This window comes from Rhea pennata, chromosome 18 (genome assembly GCF_028389875.1).
Source record: "Rhea pennata isolate bPtePen1 chromosome 18, bPtePen1.pri, whole genome shotgun sequence".
In the NCBI taxonomy this organism is placed as follows: Eukaryota; Metazoa; Chordata; class Aves; order Rheiformes; family Rheidae; genus Rhea; species Rhea pennata.
Window position 1 is genome coordinate 14,007,059 of NC_084680.1, and position 25,141 is coordinate 14,032,199.

General features: G+C 39.1%; 1 protein-coding gene across 8 annotated transcripts in view; it reads left to right on the forward strand.

Annotated features, from left to right (window-relative positions):
• The window catches only part of SCAI (suppressor of cancer cell invasion), a 51,230-nt gene that overhangs the window by 1,764 nt on the left and 24,325 nt on the right, over nt 1–25,141 (forward strand). For 4 of the 8 annotated variants that reach the window (XM_062591263.1, XM_062591262.1, XM_062591259.1 and 1 more), the window contains 4 exons: nt 16,967–17,098; nt 23,582–23,677; nt 24,321–24,407; nt 24,974–25,072. In XM_062591263.1, the coding sequence (XP_062447247.1) occupies nt 16,992–17,098; nt 23,582–23,677; nt 24,321–24,407; nt 24,974–25,072 (389 nt within the window). In that variant the 5' untranslated portion in view covers nt 16,967–16,991. Of the gene's footprint in view, nt 1–15,205; nt 15,308–16,966; nt 17,099–23,581; nt 23,678–24,320; nt 24,408–24,973; nt 25,073–25,141 lie in introns of all 8 variants that reach the window. The other 4 variants (XM_062591261.1, XM_062591258.1, XM_062591264.1 and 1 more) reach the window with 2 other exon arrangements.

Here is a 25,141-nt window from a genome sequence, read left to right on the forward strand (position 1 = left end):
GGAGTTTACAAATGCAGTTACTGTCCAGTACCTTTTATGACCTTGTGTGAACCCTGTTGCATAACAGTTGTAACTTTTGTTACTCAGAGTGTTGAAGGAGTGAAGAAGCAGCACATCAACTGACTTTAGATCATGCTCATAGAGAAAAGAACCAGTATTTTGATATCAGAAGAGCCTTCCTTTTGGTATCAGATAAGTCAGGCTCTTCTAAGATGTTTTGATAAATTGAATCATTCTTTATAGTAACTAAAAGAAACAATGAGTCACTTAATAAGAAGCAAGGAACATAATTCTGCGGTCATTCTGGGCTGCCAAAATAATACAGATAGCATACACTAATGTGATAGCCAGGTGTTTTGCTGCAGAAAATATAAAATGCCATTCATAGAAACTGTGTGGAGGGAAGAAATATTTTACTCTGCTATAGAGAAGATGGTGATCGTTGATTAACAGTAGAATTTTGTAGCTTACGGTTTTATCTTGAATTATATAATGTCTCTTACAAGCATTAAAAGATTTCTTCACTAGCTGGGCTGTGCTCTAAGTGTAAGAATGATAAAGGTGACCGTACCATGCTGTGTGTTCACTGTGCTCATGAGAGAAATCAGATCTACATGTGATAAAATGCTAAAGATGTAGCAATAGGAGGAAGATGTGGCTTGACTGTATTGTTATTCAGTTCCGTATTACTGTTTTTATTTAGTGGAAGAAAGTAATAAAAAATAGAGAATAATGCTTCAAAAGGCTAAGAAGCTCCTAACATGGATCAGTTCTGTAGATGTTGCTCTGAAAAGAGCACTGAAAAAAATGTGTTTTCCATAACATTTCCTTGCAGGCATAGATTTACTAAGGTGGGAGAAAGGGAACTGTAACTCTCCTTCCTCTGCTGCTAGCACCACTCCTTGTCACATGATGTGACTGCACAGTCCTCTGTTCACATTGCAGCTGTGCTTAGCCTGGTGTATGCTATTTAGATATCTGCTTTTTTTTTGTATCACTTTGATTTTGGTTTAGCTCTGCTGGCTTTAAATAGGGCTGTTGATAAACTGCAGTAGTGTAAATGGATAATGGTAATTAATTCGATCATCTGGACTCATTACTTTGTTGGCTTATGTTCTGCTGTGTATGGCATGCATGATGCAAGGGAAGAGGAGTTCTAGTGTGAAAGTCTAAGCTATCCTGAGGTGATGTTTCTGACCAAATAGCTAAGACTTAACTGTTTCTTTGCTTTTCTGTTTTTTGTTAAGAGCATTATACAGCTGCAGTTTTATCATGTAAATCTGTGTGTTGATGTGACATTTCAAAGAAATGGCCAGTAAGAGTAAGCTTTGTAGAAGGAAAGCCAGGACCTGTATGGGCAAGTTTTGTACTAATTTTCTTTGCTAATCTTATCTAAGGATGTTCTGCAGGCTTGCCTGTTACAGACAGGTTGTTCTGTTTTAAGCACATAAACTCCATCCTGGATATGTAGGTTTTGTATAGAAAAAGAGGCATGGAGTGGGGTATATGTTGCAGCAGAAGGAAGCAGTTTGAAGGAGTGGACTGAGTTGTGTGTGGGAGCTGCAAGGAGGGTCAAACAGAGGTCTGTTGTGTAAAGTATGCAAGCTGGTTGCCAACACAAATATTACCTAGCAGTTTACATGTGCTGAGAGAGCCCAGCAGACCCTGTAATGGGAATAGAATAGAATAACCATCAGTCTGGTTCTCTGAGGATGTCAGTCAAGAAAGGAAATATGTTATGCCAAAAAGCCTGGGTGGAACAGCAGGTCTAGAGCATTCCTTGTTTGAAGTACTTTGAATTATTGCTATTATTATATCAGAACAAAGACTAGAAACCAAATTTATTTATATAATTAAGGCAGAAGTTACCAGAGGGATTTCTCTGCTTTGTGGTAGAATAATGATTTGGGAGCAATTTCTGCTGTGGAGGGTGAATGAGTGATGGCATTGTGTGCAATTTTTGTGCTTGCTGGCAGCTTACCTCCGAACACTGGTTTGGGGGAGGAGGTGAATTCAATTGATCAAATAGATTTCCTTAGCTTGTACTGCATTCTGTTTTGTCAGAGTAAGGTTCCAGTTGGAAAGCAGCCACTAACACCTTGGCTGAGAATGCTAACGAGATGTAGAGTATGATGATAACTGTCCTCCAGTTCCGATAATGCTGGCCTGAACTGCAGTTTGGGCTATCTAGTAAATAATTTGACTTGCTAGGAAGAGGTCATTCTCCGCGCTACATTAACATCAAGTGTATATCAAGGAGTTAAAAAAAAAATCAGTGGTTTTCTGGGAAAGGGAAAAAAAAAATCTATCCTGTAACTCAGATGCTTTTCAGGAACTTGGCTACTCTAGATATGAGAGGCATGTGCTTTTTTCCACACTGCTCTAGGTGATGGCTTAGTTCAAGGGGGCCCAGATTTGGCTCAGTCAACAGTTGTGTTGGCGTTTTGCCATCAAATGTGCATAAAATGGAGCTGACTGCAGTTCCCTCCTCACTCTAATATGGAGGGGCAGCCCAGAGAGACCTGAGGTCCCAGTATGCCTTGCTGTAGGCTGATTTGGCTATGAAAATTACACTGTGATGTGCAATTCCTGCAGCATGAGCTGTGTGGTGAATTAATAGCTGTTTTCTAGTCCCTGAGTTGTATTTTGGTGCCTTACCATGTTAACTAATGCATTTCAACCCTTGTTGTGCCTATGCTTCCAAAATCTGTCTCCCTTTTCACAGTGGCTTGTGTACTTTTCCAGATGTGCAAAGTTCATGTCTCATTTGCAGACTCTTTTCTATGATTTTGTGGCTTATGTGCCTTGCCACAAAATAAAGAAAAACACAACTAACACCGCTGACATTTTAGCTGCTTAAAGCACATTGTATGTAAATAAACCACTGAATAGTTTAGCTTGTGAAATTAAATACACACAGTTCAGCCTGCAGTGGCTAATGGTATTTTATCCGTCTTCCTCCTTTCCCTCCTATCCCTCCTAAAAGTAGACTAGCTTAATGTTCTTTTCTCTCTCTCTCTCTCTCTCTCTCTCTCTCTCTCTCTTTTTTTTTTTTGCCTCTCCTTCTGTTGCTCTCTCATACCATGCAAATTACTAGTACTGTGTAGGTGGCATGCAAGGGCCACTATAGGTTCTGATTTGAATTAAAAGTAGATGAGAGGGAATACTTACATCGTCTTCCACATAGCTTCTGAACCATCTTCTGGGGATTTCTGGACTCTCGTGACCCAGAAAACTTCTCGGTGTCTGACTTTGCTACTGAAAGTGAGCTCAAATTCTAACTAGTTAATTCAGTAAAAGAATAGAGGCTAACTGTGATGACATTTTTAGCCTTTGCCCCTTTTTTATCCTGTATACAAGAGGTCATGAACTGCAGGGAAAGAGGGATCACAGAGGGCGCAGAGTTGACAAATGCAGAACAAATTGCCAGTGGCAGAAACATAAAGACAAGAAGCAAAAGTTTTGTGTTATGGAGATAATTGAAAATGGCCATATGCATTACATGATGATATCATGTCTCTTGCATTTAAAGTTAGACTGTTTGTAGTGAATTTAGAAAAGCCTGTTGATAAGGTGTGGGTTAGCTGGTATCTTGATGCAGAAGACAAGGTTGGAAGGGACGGCTTTTTGTTTCAATGATATGTTGCTAATGAGTTGCTCTGTGTTGTCCTGGGGGTTAAAAAAAATGCCAAAGTTATTGTTCTGGATACAGACAGGTCTGCTTCAAGCAATAAAAAGATGTTTGTAAAAAGAAAAAAAGGAATAATACAAATTGAAAACCCAATTCTGTAGTGTAAGCATTTATTTCAAGCTAAAATAATAGGGTTGGTTCTGCGTTCTGGATATTATCTGAATTGGATTTCATGTGAATTGGAATGGGGTAGAATTTGTAGTTTGAGCTATTTCCCTGTGAGGAGTCTTGAGACCATTCTTGCAAAGAGGTTGAAGGTAATGTAGAGAAGGCAGCTCATGTGAACTTTGAGGACCTAATATCAGACCACATATGTGAAACTTCAGTCTTCTGATATGCTAAGGAATGAACTAAGCACTCATGTAAAAGTGCTACTTTCATTTGGGAGTAACTGCTTATTGTGTAGCTGTGTGCTTACTGTCCCTCAGGTAGATGTGCTGACACAGTGTGATTCTGGAGAATTCTAAATTCCTGTCTTTATCTTGTTTTCTTATATAGCACCTTCCCTATTCTTTCCCTTTTTAGGAAACAAGGTTTATGCAATTGCATATTCAGGTTTCCTTCTTCTCCAAGTACCTTTGAGTGATTTGTGCAATGTAACCAGTGTTGATGTAGGGAGACAGGTCCTGAAGATTATCTAGCCAGTAATTTTCATAAAGCTTGAAGGAAGTTTGAGGAGAGGGACATGTTTAGTGCATTTATTGAGGGGAAAGACAGACTTAAGAGAGTTACTACATGCTGTCGGGAGGCATCTGGCCAGCCAGTCAGCACGTGTATAGCCCTGAGGTAGTTGGGCCACTTACTTTTTGCTCCGTAGGAAATCTGGGGTTATTGTGGGAAATCTGGGATTGTTGTGGTAGACAGGGAAAGGTCAACAGGGCAAAATACAGGTTGATACAATACCAGGCTTCCTATATCCATAAGAGAAAAGATGACTGACTGTGCTTCTGTGTGTGGGTAGTGTCTAAGGCTTGGTTGGTTTTGTACGTTTTTAATCCTTTTTAAAAATGTCTCACCTCTTGCTCAGTCTGCAGAGCTGCTCCAGTATTACTTCTACAAGTCAGCTGTAAAATTAGTATATTTTAGTAGGAAAGCTACTTTCTTGGAGAATTTTCTGTTACAGGAGAATGAGTTGTATCTGCAGGTATTTTTGGATCAGGCATGTTGTGATTTGTTTACAAACCAGAAGTCTCTCTCTTCCCTCCCTCCCTCCCTCTCTCTCTCTCTCTCTCTTTTTTTTTTTAAACTCTCCTCCTTTATGCTGCATTTCTCCTTGAAATAAATGTCCAGGCAAAGAACATGATTTGAGCAGCATTATAAACGGAATAAAATAGCTGCTCATTTCTCTTTCCTAAGTTGTATTTGAAGTTACTTTGTGTTGCATTCAAACAAAAAGTGCCTCCAAAGCCTGGGCTCTGCTCAGATGCTTTTCATTGTGTATTCTGTGTGCATGTCTGTACAGCAGTGAGCTTAGCTTGTGCAGAAACAATCTGATCATTCTTTAAACTAGAGTTGGGTATTATTGTCCGTGTGGACTACAAACCCTGCACAGGAATCCAGGTGTGGTCTGTTAGCCTGCTCTTGGATGCGTCCAGTAGTGTCCAAGCCATCTACTTGAAAATGGGCTTGGTGTGTCTAGAAAAGTTGCAGTCACTGCAGTGCAGACATGCCGTGAGGTGAACAGTGCTTAGAGATGAGAAATGCCTGTGTTTGCTTCCAGCGTTTACTAAAAACCTTGGAATAATAAAGAAATCTATGTCTTTCCTCATATTTCTTTTTAAAATCGCTGTACCTGATGCATCTGATTCTTCTGTTTGTCAGGCTTTAATGGGTCTGATGTGTAACTGCTCTTTGCTGTTCTCTCAGAGGCATTGACTCCGGCATTACATGATACTCTTAGTGTCTTTTTTTTTCTAGTTCAATATTTTTCTTAAATAGAACTGATTGATGTCTCAGAACATTTGGGGCAGTGGCTCTCAGTGGAGAATTAGGTATTCTGGGCAAAGGAATGAATTTGGTTTCTAATTAATTTTTGTGTTGTCTGAGGCTCTGTCAGGACTAGCACTCTGAGCTAGATAACATGGAAAAGCACAGATGGTTTTCCCAAAACGTGCAGCTTAGCTTTGAAGCAAAATGCAAGAAGTGAATATGCACTCCTTTAAAAGGAAAGGAAAGGCAAACAGCAAGTAAAGCTGGGCACCTTACTTGAAGGAGGCAAGTGCTGTGAAATAAACAACCTTATTCATCCCGGCCAAGGGTAGCAGAGTGGTGCTGGTCCATCTACTGTAGTACAGAATTTTTTGTTATTTTTTTTGTAAAGGATGAGATGGGAAAGAATCATGGTATAATGCAGATGTAGGGATTTTATTTTTTATTTTGATGGGTACTGCTGTCAACCATAGTTTGTTTAATTAAAAAAAGATATCAACAGTAAAGGTGGTACAACCAGATGCTCAAAATAAAGGATAAGGAAGATTCTTGGCAGCAGTCTTCTTTTTTGCAGGATGTCAGTGGGCTGTTAGGAGGCCAGCACAGTATCTCAGCATCGATTAGTGGGAGCTTGGAAGCTTTCTGGAAGCAGAACAATGTTCAAATCTGATCTGGAAATAAGGAAAAGAGAATTAGAGATGTTTCTTGGTGGAGATTTGAGAGATGATGGCACCAGGCTTTGGATATGGGTGTACAAGAGCTTAGTTTTATCTGCATTATTAAATTGCTGATGAGAAATTGATGTCAACTGGACATGTGGCTTTATATCACATTCTCTTCTGCCAGTGATGGTTTGGGAAATGTGTCAGGGTGAAAATGGAAAAGAAAGATGTTCTCTGTGACTCAAGGTTTAAGACTTTTATAGTCTCAACAGATTGGAATGTTCTCCACCTGTTTGTTGCTGTGGGGAGCAATTCAGATGCCTTCCTTCCTCCCTCCCTTTCTAATAATGTCTTAGTTTGGGGAAAATTCTGTATCAACTGGATAGATGTGGAAATTTTGCTTTTGCTTTTTTGTTACCCCTTGGATCTCTGGATAAGGAGTAGAAGGCATTTGAAAAGCAGTATTTAAGTATCTGCCATGATTTCTGGATTAAAATGATAAAACTATCTGTGAAACTGGGAGTCAGGATTGAGCCATCACTTACAGCTCATGTATCTAAGCACATGACTATCTTTTCTGCTAACTCCAGTATTTTAATATTAATCAGAATCTCAACTGTAAATCCCGAGCAATTTGTGTTTGATGCAAGCAATGAAACTCAAGATCAACAGGAGTTTAGGATATGTAGTTCAATGGCAGTTTAATATTGCGTATTACATCTGTCAAAGAAATGCAAGTTCTGACTCTGAAGCTAAAGGTTAATCAATATAGTCAATCTAACCTAGTTCACTGCTTGGTTTTCAGTTTGCTATCTTTGGGGGAAAGAATAATTAGGAAATGCATTTCTTCTAAAAAGAAAAAGTTCTCCTCCTCCTTCCCAGCCCCATCCCAAACATGAACCAGCCTGGATCATCCTGTTAGATTTGCATCTGCTGTTTTGTTCTGAAGGTTGTGTGCAGGTTATTTAAGGGACAGAGCTGAAAGCTCAGTAATCAGAATGTCTGGAGCCTGAAATAAAATACAAATTCTCTTTCTAATTTTAGCCAGGAAGCTTCACTGGGTCACATTGATCAGTTCTCTGGGTCGTAATAGATTTGTTGCTGTGCAGTTTGGCTGATACTCAAGAAGTCGTGCTCCCCATCCCTCAAAAAATAAAATGACCTTTTAAATGTGGCGCTCAGTGGCTGATGTGCAAAGTACCACTCATGGTCAGGTAATTTCAAGGGATGGACTGGTGTGAATCAGTAAACCCTAGGCAAAAGAAAAATCATCAAGGTTCTACTGCCTATAAAATACTGAGCAGTGCAGAAACAGGGTAACCTAACTGATAGTTACTTTGCGAGCCCAGAAAAATATGAAGGTAAGGTCTTCCTTTAACTTGCCTGAACTCTCTGCACATATACGTCTTCAGTCTAGAAAATGAAGTATCTTAAGAGAATTAAAATATCAAAGCAGATTGCTTGTGGCTTCCTCCATGTGTATCTTCTCTCAAACATTGAGCCTTTTACTTTATCTGTCCAGGAATGAAGGTGCATTTACATTTCTGAGTTCTGGCCAGGTGAGATTTCCCACTAGTCTTTCTCTCTTTTTGATCGTGTGGACTTATGAGTAACTTTGCCAAGGGTCACTCCAGTGAGTCACTAAATATTCTTCAAAATAGGAAAATAGGAAAATTCTAATTTTCCTGGAAAGCCAATTTTGTGACAGTGGATAATGAGGAATTTTTCTTTCTCTGATCTTGATCTTGATTCTTGGAGCTGTTTCAGCTTGAATTGTTGTTGATGTTACTGATTAGCAGAAGTGTGAGTGCACATTCTAAAACAGGAAGAGAAATTTAGATTGAACCTTAAACTGAAAGCTCCTTTTTAACCTTTTTAGACTGTGGCCAGTGTCCTCCTTGGCTCTGCTGTGATTCATGGCCTTCATCATGAAGGAATCTTGTATTTCCTTGCTTCTTTGTGCTAAACTTGGTAACCTTCAAGCTGAAAAGGTTTTTAAAATAACACGTGACTGTCTTCACTGGTTAGCTGTTGCATGATGAAATTAGCTTGGGTAAAAGGCAAGGCTCGAAGGCCAAAGAGTCTTAATTTTTTTTTTTTTTTTTTTTTTTTTTAAATCTTCATTTGCAAAAGTGAAATTAGAAGACAGTAAAGGAGTCTTCTGGCACATGCTGTTTGTTGGTTTCGCTGAAATTGCTTGTGAAATGTCACAACTAAGAAGTTTAAGAACCAATTGGATTTCTGTTTCACTTGGATAAAATTTCTGCCTTTAAAGGTACAGGATCTGAGCTGAGTGGGGGAAATTTAAATTGGTATAGGTGGTGAGATTTCTGTTCCCACATCAGCCTCTTCCTGCTCAGTGGTTGTCTGCTACCTGGAGCCTCATTGGGCTTCAGCTGAATGTACCAGGCATGAATGTTACCTGCTTGGTACTTAAACCATACGTGCAATTTAATTGCACAGATGCATCTTAGAAACATAAATGCCTCCTGCATGAGCAGGAGAGGAATGGCAGCAGAACCCTATGTGCCTGTGTCTCACCTACTGCTGAGTGTGGGAGCTGTTCTTACTGCGACAGTTGAGAATTGTCCTGGTTTGCAGAAAACCTTGAGAGTGCCGTGGTCCCTAGAAGGCCTTTGTTTGTTGAAGTACCCTTGGTTTTCTTGCCATATGCCACAGAGTAGAAAGTTTCTGCAGTTGGAGGTTTGCTATATCAGCTGTTTTGATAGTACAGTGGAAGTGCGTTTGGTTTTCCTGAAGAATGCACTTAAGCTTCTGTTCTTTGGCTGCTCTGGTTTATATACTACTAGCCTGATGTTTTAGTGAGGTATTGAGCAAATTAATGGCACTTCTGATTTCTCTTTGTCTGTAAACTTGTTTGGTTTTGTTACACAGCTTCTGCTAGTATTTTGTTGGTGTAATAATGGTGCTCTGGCTTTTGTGATTTACGTGTTGAGTAGATGATGTCTTTATGATCATGCTGAATGTCAGTGCTTACCAAGGCTGCGTAACAACGAGATTTAAAATCTATTGGGGTTATGTGACTGTTGAACACCATAACTTTATCTTTGAAAGGCTGAAACCCTATGCAGATCAGTAATTGTAAGGTGCATGAATTCACCTCTTAAATGACAAAATGAGTCGTATGTTCTGGTTTTTGGAAGAGTTGCTTCTGAAAGATACCTTTTACTTAGGTAATCGTACTATTTTTCTGAAAATGATGATTAAAATATACGTGTCTAAATAGTTTGGACTCAATTCTTCTGATTTTGAAGTAAGAAAGACAAGATGTATATCATGTATGTAAATTATTTATACTCCATACTGCTTGTGTTCAGCAGTATGGACTAAATCACTATTGCCTTTGATTTCTTTGTTAAAATGTAAGACAGAACAAATGTGCAGCTAAAGTCTTGGTAATGAGATCGCTTGTCTCTGGCAGTATAAGATGAGAGTTTTAAGTCTAATGATGATGGTCTTAGAGAGCACATACTTGTTTTTCAGTTAACTGTTTAGATGGAGTAGGTGAAGTGCTGCTAATCATATGTGCAGCTCTTACCCTCTAAATACCCATGTAATGAGGCTGTGGCATGTTGACTAGGGAGCAGGAGATGCTGCCTCGATAGCTGAGAGGAGGTGATGGCTCAACAAAAGGCAGATTTGCTGTACAAAATGTTAAATGCTAGGCACTCAAGGTGCCGTGTCCACTCAACTCTGCTTACGCAGCGCTAGGAAACTTCCCTTGCTTCTCCCTCTTCTTACTCAACAGTTTTTCTGCTCCTAACTTCCACTACAATATGCCGTATTGCTATAGTATTGCTAACTTTTCTGTAGAGCGAGTTTTTTATTTCCTGCTGAGGAAACCTGTGTTAGATGTGAAGTTTTGAGTACTTTCTCTCACCAGACAGCAGAATTGCAGGTTATAGTAATCTTGGCTGAAGAATAGACCTGGCTAAAGGGATGTGTCTGTAATTCCATTACTTAACATACCTGTGCTTGACTTTCATTGTCAGTTTAATTTCTTTGAGGCAGAGTATTCTTTCACCATTCATAAAGTGTGCCTTACTTCAAAAGCTTGAATCCGAGCATCAGGCCAGTAGAGAGTACATACATACCGTTGACTTCTGCAGTCTTTTCCCTTCCAACTGAGCCTGGGAAACCTTAGCCAAAAGACAGCAAACTGCAGGGAAGTGGAAATGAGTGTGATGTAAGTGACACATAACTTTAAAAATACTAGCTAGTTCATGAAACTTTCATATGTTTCTTATGTAATCCATCCTCCTACTGCCTTTCACCTCCAACGGCTTTGCATAGCCTTGTTGCTCTCTGAGATGCATGTAAACTCTTCTCCCCTGGGTGTTGCGATGAGATGAATTTGTACAATATATTAACGTACTCTACTAAGCAAACCTGGAATATGGAGTTCTAAGCATTTTGGAAATGCACTAGTGTGTATAGTGCAGTGTTTGACTAGCCCAGTTATTCTTCCTTGTATAGGCTGAGCACTTGGCAAAATTTTTGAGAGAATAAGTTTGCGGAAAGTCACTATTTTCTGACTTATTTTAAGTTTTTTAAACTAATGTTTCAGTGTCTCCTTTTGCAGATCCTAGAGATTTTTTTTTCTGGCAGCATCATTCTAACGTGCTACTTAAAAATATTTATTGTGCAGAACAACCCAGCAGTTTATTTTGTATGAAAGAAAGGAAAACGCTTGAAGCAGAAGGACAAAAAATTAAGTAGGCAAATATTTCTAATACAGCTGGTCTCTCAGAACTGGGAGAATGTCTGTTCACAGAAAAGCAGCAGAGATCTGGTTAGTGATTGCATCAAAGGAAAGGAGAGATTCATGTTGTGGTATACTACTATTGCATTATATATATATATATATTTTTTTTTTTTTTTTTTCATTTGGAGCTCAAATGTCCCTGAGGGAAGGACAGTGTCAGTAGCTATCTTTCTCCCTTTGCTGTGCCCACTTGCTGTTTCTAATAATAATTTTCTCCTGTCTATAGTGCTACTGCATTGCAACACAGTCTTTAGTGCAGGGAAGACCTCCTCCTTTCCTGAGCAGCTCATGCTAGTAGTTCATTCTTTGTACAGCACCAAATATTTCATCTCCAGTGAATGATAAGCAAAAACCAGTGCATGAGATAATTAATTGTATTTTTGTTCTCTGTCAGAGTGGAAAAGCCAGCTTCATCTGTCATTTAACTGCTTGTTTCCTTTTTCTTTCTGTCTCCCCTTCCATCTTTCCTTTGTATTCAGATGTGTTGTGGCTGAATGAAACCAGGGTTTAAATTGCAGCAGCATGCATCCCATGTCTGTAACAAAAATGCTTCTGTGAATTTGGAATCTATGAAAGAATTATCTTCTGGCAGCTTTTCTAAAAATATCTCACAGATGGAAATTGTCATGCTTATTACAACTTTACTCTGTCTTAAAAGTTCTTTCTCCTTGCATTTTTTTTCTTGTTTTAAACCCTTATTTGTTTTCCTGGCTATTTTTGTCCTAGAGGAAGGGAGAGACTACTTGCATGTTATGTGGTTCAGTCTGAATATTTTTATAATGTAACTTCTGTACATTTTTTTTTTTTTGTATATTCATAATGAAGATAAATTTGACTTGCAGCAAGTAAGAAAACCAGTCCATTCTAAGCAGGGCTCATGTTTACTTTTAAAGCATAATCTTAAGGATTTTCAGTTGAACTTTCCATTATACCATGTACATCTGTAATTGTACTGTATAGTTTAGAAGTACTCCTGTTTTCTGAACCTAGTGTGTGGTAGAGCCAAAGCATGCCTATAATTATCATGAAGAGAGTGAAACTTGATCTCATCCATTGTCACTGTCCAAAGTTGGTTATCTGAAGCATGCGCCTCCTCTCACCCCAGAGGAAGTGATACCTGGGGGGGAATAGATATAACAGATGTATCCACAGGCAGTTGTGCTTGCATCTTCAGATCATTAAGAACAGAAGTTGTTTCATAATTGTAGATAACTAGAGTTTCATTTCATTCTACTCTAATAGTGATTTAGCTGTTTTATTGTAAAATGACTTAGGAACTGAGGCTTCTGTGTTTAATTTACTACGTAGTGATAAAATAACTTGTCATAAGTCCCCGGAGCCTTCTCCATTAATTCTAACATATCAGATCAAGTGCTTTCTGGTCACCTCCCTCTCTCTAAAAGCAGCAGTAGAAAATGAGATTAATTTTGTGCCTCTCTCAGTATTTAGGTGATTAAAATTGGGTGAGAGGAATACCATCAAGATGTTTGACAAACAGCGATGAAGTTAGCCTAAGCGTGTCTGAAAAGCTGGCAGATAGAGGTTTTACAGCTCATGACATTGGTCAAAGTTCTTCAGGTTTCTGACACAGTTCTGTCCAAAGCCTTTAGTAAGTGTTAAACTTGTAACTCAAGGCATGCTGATGAAACTATATGTTGCATGTTAGACTCTGAATAAAACACTCAAGTGTTTCTTTTCTGTAATACAAAATACATATGGCAAACGGAAAAAGATATATTTGGAACATGTGACAGTAGAGATGTTTTCGTGGCAGTAAGTTTAGTAATGAATTTTTTTATTTATACCTTTAACTGTATTGTAGTCTTTTTTTAATAAACATCCCATTGCTGAGCATTGCACGTGATTTTAATTTCCATCTGCACTCAAGTCTCCTGTCTTTTTTATCTTTTTATTTCCGACCACTGTGTTTTGGTCATGTTCAGTAGTAGTACTTTAAAATTTCAAATGCTAATATGAAGTCTTTTTGCTTAAGTCTGCCTCATTTCTTGCCATCTTCTCACTGCTGGTTGTTCCAGGATGATAACCATTTCTGGAACCATGAGCATCCCGCGTTTGTGATGATCATCACCTACCTAAATAATATGTAATGTAGAGATAGTAATATGCAATGGATCTGTTGCATATTTCAGTGCAATCTGGGTTTTGTTGTCTTTGCTAACTTCATATAATGAACCATCTGAAGCCTTCTGTTGTTGCGGTTGACCATTGGTACCTGGCAGGCATGCCCCCTGTGTCTTCTGTGTGGAAGAGTTATTTAACCAATAGGTGATTCTTTCTGGAGGGGACCTTTGAGTGACTGAGACTCAACTTTATTCCCCCTCTTTCAAAAAGTAAAGGCTGTGTATTCTAGTAAACATGATGCTTTTAAAAGATTAGTCAATGATAGATTATGGAAAATGATGGCAGTTTTGAGTTATTTACATCACCAGTTGAGTAAAATCTCTTTCCAGCATCAGATCAGAGGGACTTTCTGTTTACAGCTATTTACATTCTTGATGCTTCTCTCCTTTCTTGACTAAGTGTTTTTAATGCCTAAAATCCTGGAGGGACTGATATTTAAAATCTTTGGTATGGTATTGGGATGCAAGATAGAAGTGTTGGTAGAATACTGCAAAATGTAAATTTCCTTCAAAGCATCATAATTCATCTAGTATGCAGTGTATACTTGTCCTAGGTGAGAGTAATAGCCTTAGAGGAAAGCTAAATTTCTGCAGCAGCCTGCAGCATTTATGCGAATTTATAGTAACTTATATTTGAGAATTGCACTTCTTAGGTGCTCTGTACAAGTATGAGAGAATGGTCGTTCAGGAGAATGTAAAGCATCGATGGTTAGCTGTAAAGTGTCAGTGAGATTGGGCCTGTGAACTTCTCATGCATTGGTTTTACAGACAGAAGATAATTCTACTTGCATTCATGAAGAACTTGTTGTCTTACGGCTACCCTACTGCTCTGAGACCAGGCCTTTGATGACCACACAGAGACACTTTTGGGTGTTGAATGCACATGACACCTGGGTTTTGTGAGACAGCACAAAATATATTTTCTACAGCATGATTTTTTAATTTATTGGCTGAATGATTTTTAGGATATAAGACAGATTTTTTTTTCTGAAATGTTAAGTAATATTGGGGGCAAGGAGGGGAATTATGTGCCTTACCATGTAGGTCTCTACCTCTTACTCCCCACCCCAGATTTATAATACCACATTTCAGCTTAAACAGGCTGCTGGTTGTCTTTATAGCACATATGTGGCTTGATTGCAACGTACGTTCTTCATTTCTGAAGCTGTGAGTAGAGTAGACAAAAAGACTTAATATCCCAGTCTTTGGAGTGTACAAAATTCTCAGGTCTTTCTGCGATGTAAGAACGTGCTTAAATGTGGTTTGTTCCTTAGGTTCCTTTACCAGCAGTCTCTGACAAGAAGGCAGGTTGCTCCCTCTGCTTTCAGTAGTTTCTTTCCACGAGCAGAAGAGATAATTTTACCCTCTGACTGCATAGTAGAGCCAAACCCTCACACTCTCAGCCAGATCAGGAAGCTGAACCTGTAGAATGCTTTCCAAATATTTTTTTTAGCTGGGTCATCGCTCTTTTTTTCCATTCTTCTCCTGACTTTCCACAGATGAGTATTGTGCTGAAGGTGTAGTAACTGGCCAGTTTTGAAGTAGACTCTTAAAATGTATCTTAATTGTCCATAGTCTGAAAGGCTTCCCCCCCCGCCTTTAATTAATGTTCTCATTTTTTGTTTTTCCTCAGGTTTTTATAGCGTGGAGATCACTTTTTCTGAAAGTATTTTTCCTGCCTTCTGATGCCTTTCAAAATGACAGGCAGTGAATTTTCTAGCTTATCAGTAGATTGCATAAACAGCTCCCTTCACAGTGGATCTAGCAGATTCCTTTAATATGGGAACAGCAGTAGGTTTAGTTGTCTGCTCTAGGGCTAACTAATACAGATTAACTCAGTCAATGTTAGCGCTGGTTGGGATAACTGGTTAGTATAACTTAAAGGTAGCATAAAATAAAATTGATTTTTACCATTAAATACAAGGAGTGATATACTGACTGTATTAAGCACGCTTTGCAATTTAAATAAACTGCTCAATTAAAAAATTATCTGAAGTTGCTCTAGAGTGTCCAGTCTACCACAGTGGAACACTGCAGCACCCGAGGGCCTCGCCACAGGATTTAGATCGAGCTTGCTGTGGAGCACACAGGACCTGGGGTATTATCCCTCTTCCTGAAATTCTTGAATCACCTCCTGGCTGCTTCCAACATCTGTTTTTTAGATCTTGCTGTTTGCTTCAATTTCATATGTTGGTGCTTGAAGTACTTACTGTGTTGTGTTTTGTGCTGTGTGAATGTAAATGCTTAGAGATTTCAGATACAGGCTGGTGCTTCAAGGTGTTCGTGTCTGTTTTGCTAGGTTCACACCAACAGGCTTTGACATCTGGTTGCTATATTTTGAGCTCGTTATATTGTCTGGCACCCATATTGCAGTTACCTAACTATGAGTGGGATAGATGCTTTCCTACCTTTTTCTGGAGCTCTTCACCCAGTGGCTTGTGCAGCACACCCCATATTTCTGCTCTAGCGCACTGTCTCATGGGCATGTAAAAGACAAGCGGACATGTGTTACACCTTGTCTGAACCCAGCAATCATAAAGCTGCTTGGTTGGCAGGATATGTTCACTAACTTATCCCCAATAGTTGGGGGGAACTGCCAATTTCTTCTACATTTGGTAGGCATGAAATACTGGTTCAGGGACATATTTCTAAAGTTTGCTTTGTAATTGTGACGTTTATCATGACAATTGGTGAAAGTACCACCTCTGGGTACTTTCTAGTGATTGTAAGAAGCTTGCCTTGACAGTCCCTGGCTTGAGTTGGGGCCTGTAGGTAATTATTTATGCAAATAGCAGCCAAACAAGCTTCTGCACAAATGGAAATAAGTTACTTAAAAATGCTTACCAGATCTAGTAGAGAAGTTGGTGTAAATTATTGGTTCTCTCTGCATTTGCCCAGTTAATGGCATGTTTATCTTGCACTAATATTCTTAGAGAGCACAGAAGAGCCTGAGATGTGGCAGCCATTTCCAGAGGAGCAATTACTGCTTTTGATAATTTATAGTTCACTTCTGAATGAGCAAAAGGATAATGCCATATGTATGTATATTTGAAATAAGCTTCTAAAAGCTGATCTGCCTTTTTTGGCCTTTCATATTTCCTCATTCTGTTACTAGGCTTTTCTGCATTATGTCTTAAAGCTTTTTGTTCAGGTGATTGCTGTACGATACGGCATTTTACTCCTATGAACAGTAAAAATAGATCTGCAGGTATCACTGTGGGGAGTGAAAACCATGTAACCTAATCAGTCTTGGAGAAATAGAGAAAGCTTGATATTTTTACCATTCTGACTAAAATTGCTATGCTATATCAGTAGCAACTAGTGAGCTACAGTTTTCAACGGTTGCAACAGAACTGGAGCTTGTCTCTCTTTCAAATACTGTTGCAGGATAAACACTCGCTCTGCAGAAAGGCCAATTTAGAGAGGATTTCTTTGTCCACGTATGAAATCCAAGTATTGTTTATGTTTAAATCCTTTTATTGACAGTTTTGTGTTTGTGAATACAGTCCTCAGTTATTTTATTTCTATGGTGCCATTCTTATTTTTTATTTTGCTCTGTTAGCTAGTGCATTTTGCAATAATTATTCCCATCCTTTCATTCTCAGCTGTTATTTTTAATGAGTCTTGAAAAGAGTAACCTGTGGGAGAGTTGCATGCTCTTTGTTACCATCCCTGTGGAACTGTACGTGCATCTAATCTGGCTGAGTTCATAGTGGCCCTCAATTATTGAGTAATATGGCTCTTTTCTTCTTCTTAGGACTGAGTTTACCCTAAAAGAAATCATGTCATCAGGAGGAGCTGAAGATGATATTCCTCAAGCAGAGAGGAAAACAGTTACAGACTTTTGTTACTTACTGGATAAATCTAAACAGCTCTTCAATGGCTTAAGGTTAGTGGATTTTTGACAGTGTTCCTTAGAAAAAGCATTGTAACATATATTTCGATGTATGAGTAGTGCTGAAGTCAGATGTACAATGAACAGATTAAACACAAAAACAGTTAAGTTGTTTAGAAGAGAACAAAGTGCACTTATTTATGGGTAGTTTCGGACCGTGTATGCAAGAATATCTGCAGGAGTAGAAGTTTGTTTCAGGTACTTCTGAGAGAGTAGGGAAGGAGATGTGAGAAATGTGAGTTGTGTGTCTTGGTCATGTCAGTTAACAGTAAACTAGGTATTGGAAATCTCATGAAATTGATAGAATTTGTACTGAAAAGTTATATGTGAAGTAGTATGCAATTGAGGAACAGATGTTGCTGTACACAGTAGACTGCATGTAAGCTCAAAATATAGTATCTCAGAAACCTTGCATTCTGTGTCAAAAACAAAAACAAACAAAAACCTAATAGATAAGACAAAAAGGATAGGCCTCGGTGGGATGGAAAGGCAAAAAAAAAAAAAAGGGGGGGGGGAATAAAGTTAGGAAGTAATAAATGGAGACTTCCAAACCACAGCCTGTATGTGTCTGGTGCAACAAGTTACGTTCAATCTAAACTGTGGAGAGTGGTCAAATTTGGATTTATTTACAAAACATGCGCAACAAAATCTTGAAAGTCTAGTAGTTGTGTCAGCACCAATAAGAAAAGGAATAAAAATAATAGAGAATTCAAGGAAAATAGTTCACATTTGGATAGTGATACGGGCGTCCTACTTATTTTAATATACTCTGAATTAAAGATTATTTATTCAAGTGTTTTATTTCAAAGTGTTCCTGAGGAATCACATGAGCAACACAGTTTTAGCTCATATCTAGTTGGCAGTTCAACCTTTTACTGGTCTCTGAGTAATACTGTATGTTTGGGCCCGTATAGCTTGCTGTTACTGAAACACAGATGGTTAGCAAAGATGGTTTTTTTTTTCCCTCCCCCATAAACTATTGATAATCTCTTTCATGTGCTTTCAGAGATGATTACTCGAGTCCAAAACAAACAGTTTGTGCTCCAAAATCTCAATGGCAAGTGGGCAAAGCATTTTTGCCCATGGGTAAAGGCAAGCAGGCCTTGGTGATTGCATTCAGCACCTCAGAAAACAGGCTCTAGAGGAAAATGACTGATATTGAGATCAGGATTTCTAGTACCATGCATGCCATCATATTGGCTTTCTGTTGCAGTTTGTTTGAAGTTTTGCCCTGCGGCACCAAAGAGGACAAAACAATATTGTTCATTTGTGGGTGCATGATGCTCAAGTTTGGACCACAGAGATCGCAGAGCACCTACAGCCATTCTGTCTTTTCTCTTTGGCGGAGAGAGAGTTAGTGTTTGTATCAGATCTCCAAATAGGAGATCTAGCTTTTACATGTATCTTGTGATATTTTGCAGAAAAGAAACCTTCTTACCCAGGTAGATGAAAGGAGGATGGAAAATATCTTTGGATGGAATTTAAGTGATAAGAGTAGAGATGAGCTTCAGCAGACAGCTCTGCTGTGTGAATACAGAAACATACCAGAGTAGGAGCCTGCGTCTGTCCTTACTATAACTTGACATGATTGTTGTAGTTGGTTGGCACACTGAACTTGACCACTGTTTCACCTACAGGATTTCTCAGAGCCTTTGATTCCTCTGAGAATAATGACTGGGTAAAGTAGCATTATAATTTTCAGGTATCGCCTCTGTTAGTGGTTTGTTCTCTTCTGGGTAGTTTACCTGGAAAGGACTTGGCAAGTACCCTGATTCTTAGTCCAATTGTTTGCTTTTCCTTTTAGCATAATAAATGCATTGATGCATGCTTGCCTTGTTCTGTTTCGAAGATGATGGCAGCCTTTGCTGTGTGTTATGCCATTCTGTTGCCCCTGTAATCTTTCATGAAAAGAAGTGGTAGGGGAGGGAGAGGAGAGCAGTGATTTCCTTCCTGAAACCTCCTCTGGGCACTTGAGCTGTAGGGAACTGAGCCTATAGCTGTGTTGGCAGCTGCTTAGTTATTGCTGCTGCCAAAAATGCAAGGACTCAGCCTGCCACGTCTTTGTTTCAGTAGCATTTCCTTCCTCTCTTCCCAGTGCAGATGCCAAATACAGCATTTGAGGAAAACATATGATGATCTGCCAGGGTTGCTGCTCCAAAGTATATTTCATGCTTGAACCACCAGTGAGACTCATCCTTTTGTGGCCACATCTGCTAAAATAACTTTTAGAAGGAAGGTCATCTTTATGGTATCTCTACTCCCTTGTTGAACAGCCCAAATAATGTGTTATAAGCAACTGTTAATGACGTGTTTCAATTTCTCTTTTCCTTCCTTTTCACATTCCTACTAACTTTTTTCTTGGGGAAAAATACTTGAAGGAGAAGAGAGAGAGTGTGTTAGGAAGCAGTTTTTCATGGTATTCTGTTACCAATTATTATTTTATTTTTAATGTTAAAAGTTTTAAGTGTGTTCAGTATCATAGGGATGCTTGAAACTTTAAGAAATGAAAAGACTTTCCACATGTATCTCTCTTTCCCAGCACGTAAGGTGTGGTTGCTTGTTATGCAGGCTCCAAGAATCATGGCAGCTCCTTTCATGGAAAGAAGTGGTAGCATTTTACTGTTGTTTCTCAGACTTCTAGTAAGATGCATGATGCAGACTGAACCTCTTAATTTTGCATGACACTGGTTGTTGGCTGTTGATCTTGATGGTTCCCATTTAAAAATACGAAATCACAGTCCTTTCAGTCCTTTCCTGAAAGCCATTAGACTTTACTGTGGATTTGACAAAAATCACCAGTGGATGAGTGGCTTCAGGAAAATGAATGTGAATGGATGAATGAGTATGAGATACAGAACCGTTTATGGCAATTGTCATGCACAAAACAAGTTCTATAATCCAGGCGCAGTGTATTGCAGTGTAGACCAGCCTCTAACAGCATCATTACCTTTGTTATTTGGATGTTTATGCCTTCTGTAATTTGCATCCCCTGCTGCAATTCAACTACCATTTGACTTTGTGCATCCTTTTGATAACAAGTTCCTGTCAATATAAATTTCCTGTGCTACCATTTGTCTCTCTGAAAAGTCTTGAGGTTGGAAGTTTGCAGGCTTTATTCCACTTTTCGTATTACTATCCCATCTTTGTCAGTTACCCTTCCAGAAGATCAGCTATCTGGACATACTAGCTAGACTGCTGAATAGACAGTTTCTTACTTTCATTGATGATTTAGAAAAAATAGGACCTTGTTAGATTCAGGTAATGCAGCAGGCTGTAGTAGTAGATGTCCTGGGAGGGGACTGACTTCTTGCACTGATTGTATTCTTGCTGTGAGTGCCACTGGTGTGCTTTGTAATACAGTGTAGATAACTAGTCATCTGTATAAAACAATCCTAAATTGAAGCAACTCCATTTCATCCTCTTTATCTGAAATGCTTCTTGGTGCTGCTTCATCCCTCCTATGAATCATAGAATCAGTAAGGTTGGAAGGGACCTCTGGAGATCCTCTAGTCCAACCTCCAGAAGCCGATCAGTAACAGCGTGAGCGGGTACCTCTGCCCCCTGCCTGTTCTGTACCCAGCAACCTGAGTCAAGTGTAGGGGAGAGAAAGAAAGAAAGGGCTGTCACCTTTTTGTCTCCATATAGCTCTATTACCCTTCTGTAGCTCTTAAAGTAGCAAAATGTTTAGCTATAATGTAGCTGTTTTCCTTTCACTTTGCATGTGTAATATCTTCTGGATCATATATTCCATATCTGTTTGAGTGGGAGGGGCTGTGTTAATAAAACACTTTGCAATCAACTGAGCCTGCAAAGTACTTCTGGACTATTTTTTTGCAAATAGAGCAGATCCTACGGTACCTTCATTAAAGAAATTATGCAGTAAATGTCTTTTTTTGCTTATACAATCCACTTTCTCACAGCAAAATTTCTTAGAGCAACAAGCGAACACAAAACAGCAAAATGGGTAGGAAAATGGGTGGTAGCAAAGGCCACTCTTGTCTGCAAAAATCTGTGACGGAAACATGGTAATGTATTGTCATAAATGAAGTTTTATTATAGCCATGGCAGAATACTATCAAAAGAACAAGTGCTAGTGTCTGTTTCCATGGAGATCTTTCCTGTTCCCTGGGGAGCCGAGGAATTGCATGGTATTGTGCAGCTATGCCAGCTGCAATTAGGCTAGCATGCTGCTTGAGAAGTACACGTGTGGACACTCAGCAGTGACTGGGGACAACAATGGCCAAACACATGTACACTGCACTGACAGGAACTTTGTGAAATGCCACTAATTGTTTCACATAATCAGAACATATGCAGGGCACTGAGTTGAACTAGGCTTTACAGGAATGTTTAGGCGTATATAGAGAAGGAATCGAGGCATTAACAGTGAGGGGTGTGCAAGGGAAGATGACAGGTGAGGTATAAAGAGTGTATTGGCCTACTGATGATGGATAGGGCATGATCATTAGGAGAAAATAGATACCTGTTTATTTCCTGATTCATTTGTGCAAATACCTACTTTTCCTCAGTATTTGGAGGAGGAGGGGTACATTTAGTTGTCTCTTTGTACCAGTCCTCAAATGTCCTCAGCAATTTGGCCTGAAAAGTCCAAATTACTACTTGTAGGGTTCTCTGAGTCAACTTGTTAATTCAGTCATTCTTGAAATTAGTGCCAGGAAGCACCTTTTTATTTTTTAATCAATTGTAGTGTTGTTTTGTATTTACATTCTACTTTTTTTTTTCTTTGAAATTAATAAAGATTGAGTTTTGGCATGGAAATTTGTGCACTAGCTAATTAAATTTGGCATTATTTCTTGCTATACCAAAGCACATAGTCTTATCTTAAAACATTTATTTGAACAGTTTCTTAGTTTTATTTATTTAGCTAACATGCTTACATCTATTACTACAATAGAAAATGATGAATGATTCATTGCAGTAAGTGCTTTAAATTTGTGTGTGTTTCTGTCAAGCTGTATTTAGATGAGGATGTGTATTGTGTCGGTGCTCTGAAGCACACGTTTATACTTCTGCTTATCCCTCACTGCATCAAAGTGTGATCCAAGATACTGTACTGCCAGTTGCGAGTTTGGAAGGATCTTATTTTTTCGGTAAAATCCTACCCAGATTCCTTAGCATCTTCATAGAACAGCAGCAGCAGGTCCTAGAATGGCTTTTCAGAGTGGTAGGAGACATGGCTGATAACAGATTCATCTTGCAACTAGTAACTCAGCTAGGACCCCTCAAGCTGTGTGGGAAGTACAGTTGGCTGATGAGCAAAGGAATATTAATTTCCTTTCTACCTAGGGTGCTGTTAAAGCAATTACAGCTAGCAGAAATGAGCCAGTACATTGCTCTGGAAATCCTAGTGTACGGCTTTGCTTGTCTTATTCCTCCAGAGAATGTGGCATGGTTATCAAAAGGTGGTGTTTCTCTGCAGTCTGGCCCTCCCAGGCTTGGAAATGGAATATGCTCTTTTTCTATGCCAGTCTGCTGAAGACTAAGGCATTAAAAGGGTCAGGTAGGTTAACTAGCACAGTGATTTTATAGAGCATTCCCTGAAGAAATCATTCTTGAATCAAATGAAAAATTATGGTATCTTGATAAAGGTACTCCACTTCCATGTAGAGGTGTATACCTGCTTTGAATCACCTGCATAGAATTGAAAGCAACATCCATTCAGTGAGGCCGAGAGATTTTGATTTCTTCCATTGCATTTGTTCTAAGAGTCTAGTAACTCATAGATGAAGACCTTTTGTTAAGACTGAGAACAAGTATCTTTAAAGCTAAAATCCTTAGCACTATATCACAGGTGGGAGAGGGGGTCGAGGGGAATATATCACCACATGGAAATCAAGTGAAGGTGTAGAAGCAGAATTCAAGTAGCTTGACTAACTTGTTTCAAAGCACTGGCGACCCATGTGAAAAAGGCAGAAGAACTCAGGTTTTGATCGACGTATCACTGAACGAGAGTTGGAGGGTGACAAATGTTCCAGTAATAATGTGACCTGACCCAGGGAATGTTAGCTGTGGGCATCTATATGCTTGTTTGACCTAGTGACTTTTGACAGCTGGTTTGTGTTTTATGTTATAGGGTCCAGTTCTGAAACACATTGAGCAGCCTCATCTGTTTGTAAAAGATGGTTTCTTTAATAAGTAGCAAGAAATGTTAACAATCTAAATGAATCTAAATGAACTAATTTCCATTAGATTATTCTGCTGCTTCTTGGATTGGGGTGTTGCGTGGTGGTGGTGATTTTTTAACTATGATATTTTAAGGATCCAGTTTAACTTCATGTGCATATAATCATAAAATTATTTCTTTCTTAACAAGCATATAGGCATAGGTTGAATTTCAAAACATTACAAGTCAATTCTGAACAAAGCTGTCCTATCATTGATGCAAATCTGCTGCTGACATGCTAAGATGACTGAAATCTGCTCAGTAACTCTGCATTTGTCACTTGTCTGTTGCAGGGATTTACCTCAGTATGGGCAGAAGCAGTGGCAATCCTATTTTGGGCGAACGTTTGATGTTTATACCAAGCTATGGAAATTTCAACAGCAACATCGGTAAGAAACTGTTGTAGGCAGCTGTGTTCTATGGATTTAAGTGCGACTTTGTGCCTAGAGGCCCCAGTTAAGACTGAGATTTCACTGTGTTATTCAGGCATGAAGGGAGGGAATAGTCACTTAGTCACTTACGGTAGCGCTCACAGTCTAATAAATTAAAATGTTGCATAATTTTCACTCTTTTTTTTCTCTTTTTAAATAACTTCTTGTTCTACTTGAATACATGTTGCTTTAATGTATTAAAGCAGGGATCTAAAGCAGGAGAAGCTGGGATGATGGCTTCTGCAGTGCAGAAACCCTTCTGGAATGGTGTGAAGTGTCTTGCTGCAGTGTAGGCTCTGAGCTTTCACACCTTACATTGGCTGTGTAGTCCGAATGTTCTCATGAGAAACTGTAACCTTTTGTTCTGAGTATTTTGTGAAACAACCTTATATATAGCTCTGGCAAGTTTTTGCAACATAATGGTCCTTGGTATGGTGTGTGTATGCAGTGCTCTTGGCTCTGTGAGGGACTGCCACTGAGAATGCCACACCAGTAGTGAAAATAGAATTTGGCCTTACAATGGCTTGTTGTCTTGTCTGGTGTGATGTTCTGAGAAATTCTGGAATGCCTTTTAATCTTTCTTTTCTCTTTTGCAAAATAGACAAGTATTGGACAATCGGTATGGGTTGAAGCGGTGGCAAATTGGGGAAATTGCCTCCAAGATTGGGCAGCTCTATTACCATTATTAGTAAGTAAGCACAGAAAAGGATTCAGTAGAGCAATGCAGTGTTAGTGGCAGTTCCATGGGAGGCTGCTGATGTTGAAATGAATGTGTCAGTTGAGCCATGATGCCTGTGTCTGAATGAGGAAGTACTTGGGACTGCATGGGCATGCTGCAGAGAAAGGCTCCTGTGAGCCTGATAGCACATTGCTAGAGTCACATTGATACTGCCTAAGGACTTGTCTCCTACCTCAAAAGTAGTTGAAAGTCTTCCATGTGTGCTGCATTTGACTCTTGTGCAGAAGTGTGATTTACAAATTTGGGAGCTTAATATTCCTTTAAACTTTTGAATTAAACTGTCACCTGTACATATGGGAGCAGATGGGAAGATCTAATTATTATCTGAAATAGAATCCAAGCTCTGAAATCCGTCTTCCTTGCATGCACAAAGAATGAGAGTCTGTCTTTCATATGATGTTACTTGAGGAGGGAGTTTTGCTATTGATGCACAAGATGGCTGAAGGGGCAGGAAGGGAGGGTTGGGCATGGATTTCCCTCTGGACCAGTGAGCTAATCTGTTTCTTCCTCTACAGCTTGCGCACTTCTGAAACCAGCTATCTGAATGAAGCATTCTCCTTCTACTCAGCAATTAGGCAGAGGTCATACTATTCCCAAGTCAACAAAGAAGACAGGTATGTCGGAACTGTTGTCCTCCTTTTTTCAGAACTAGAACTGTATATGAAAATAACAAATAATTATGA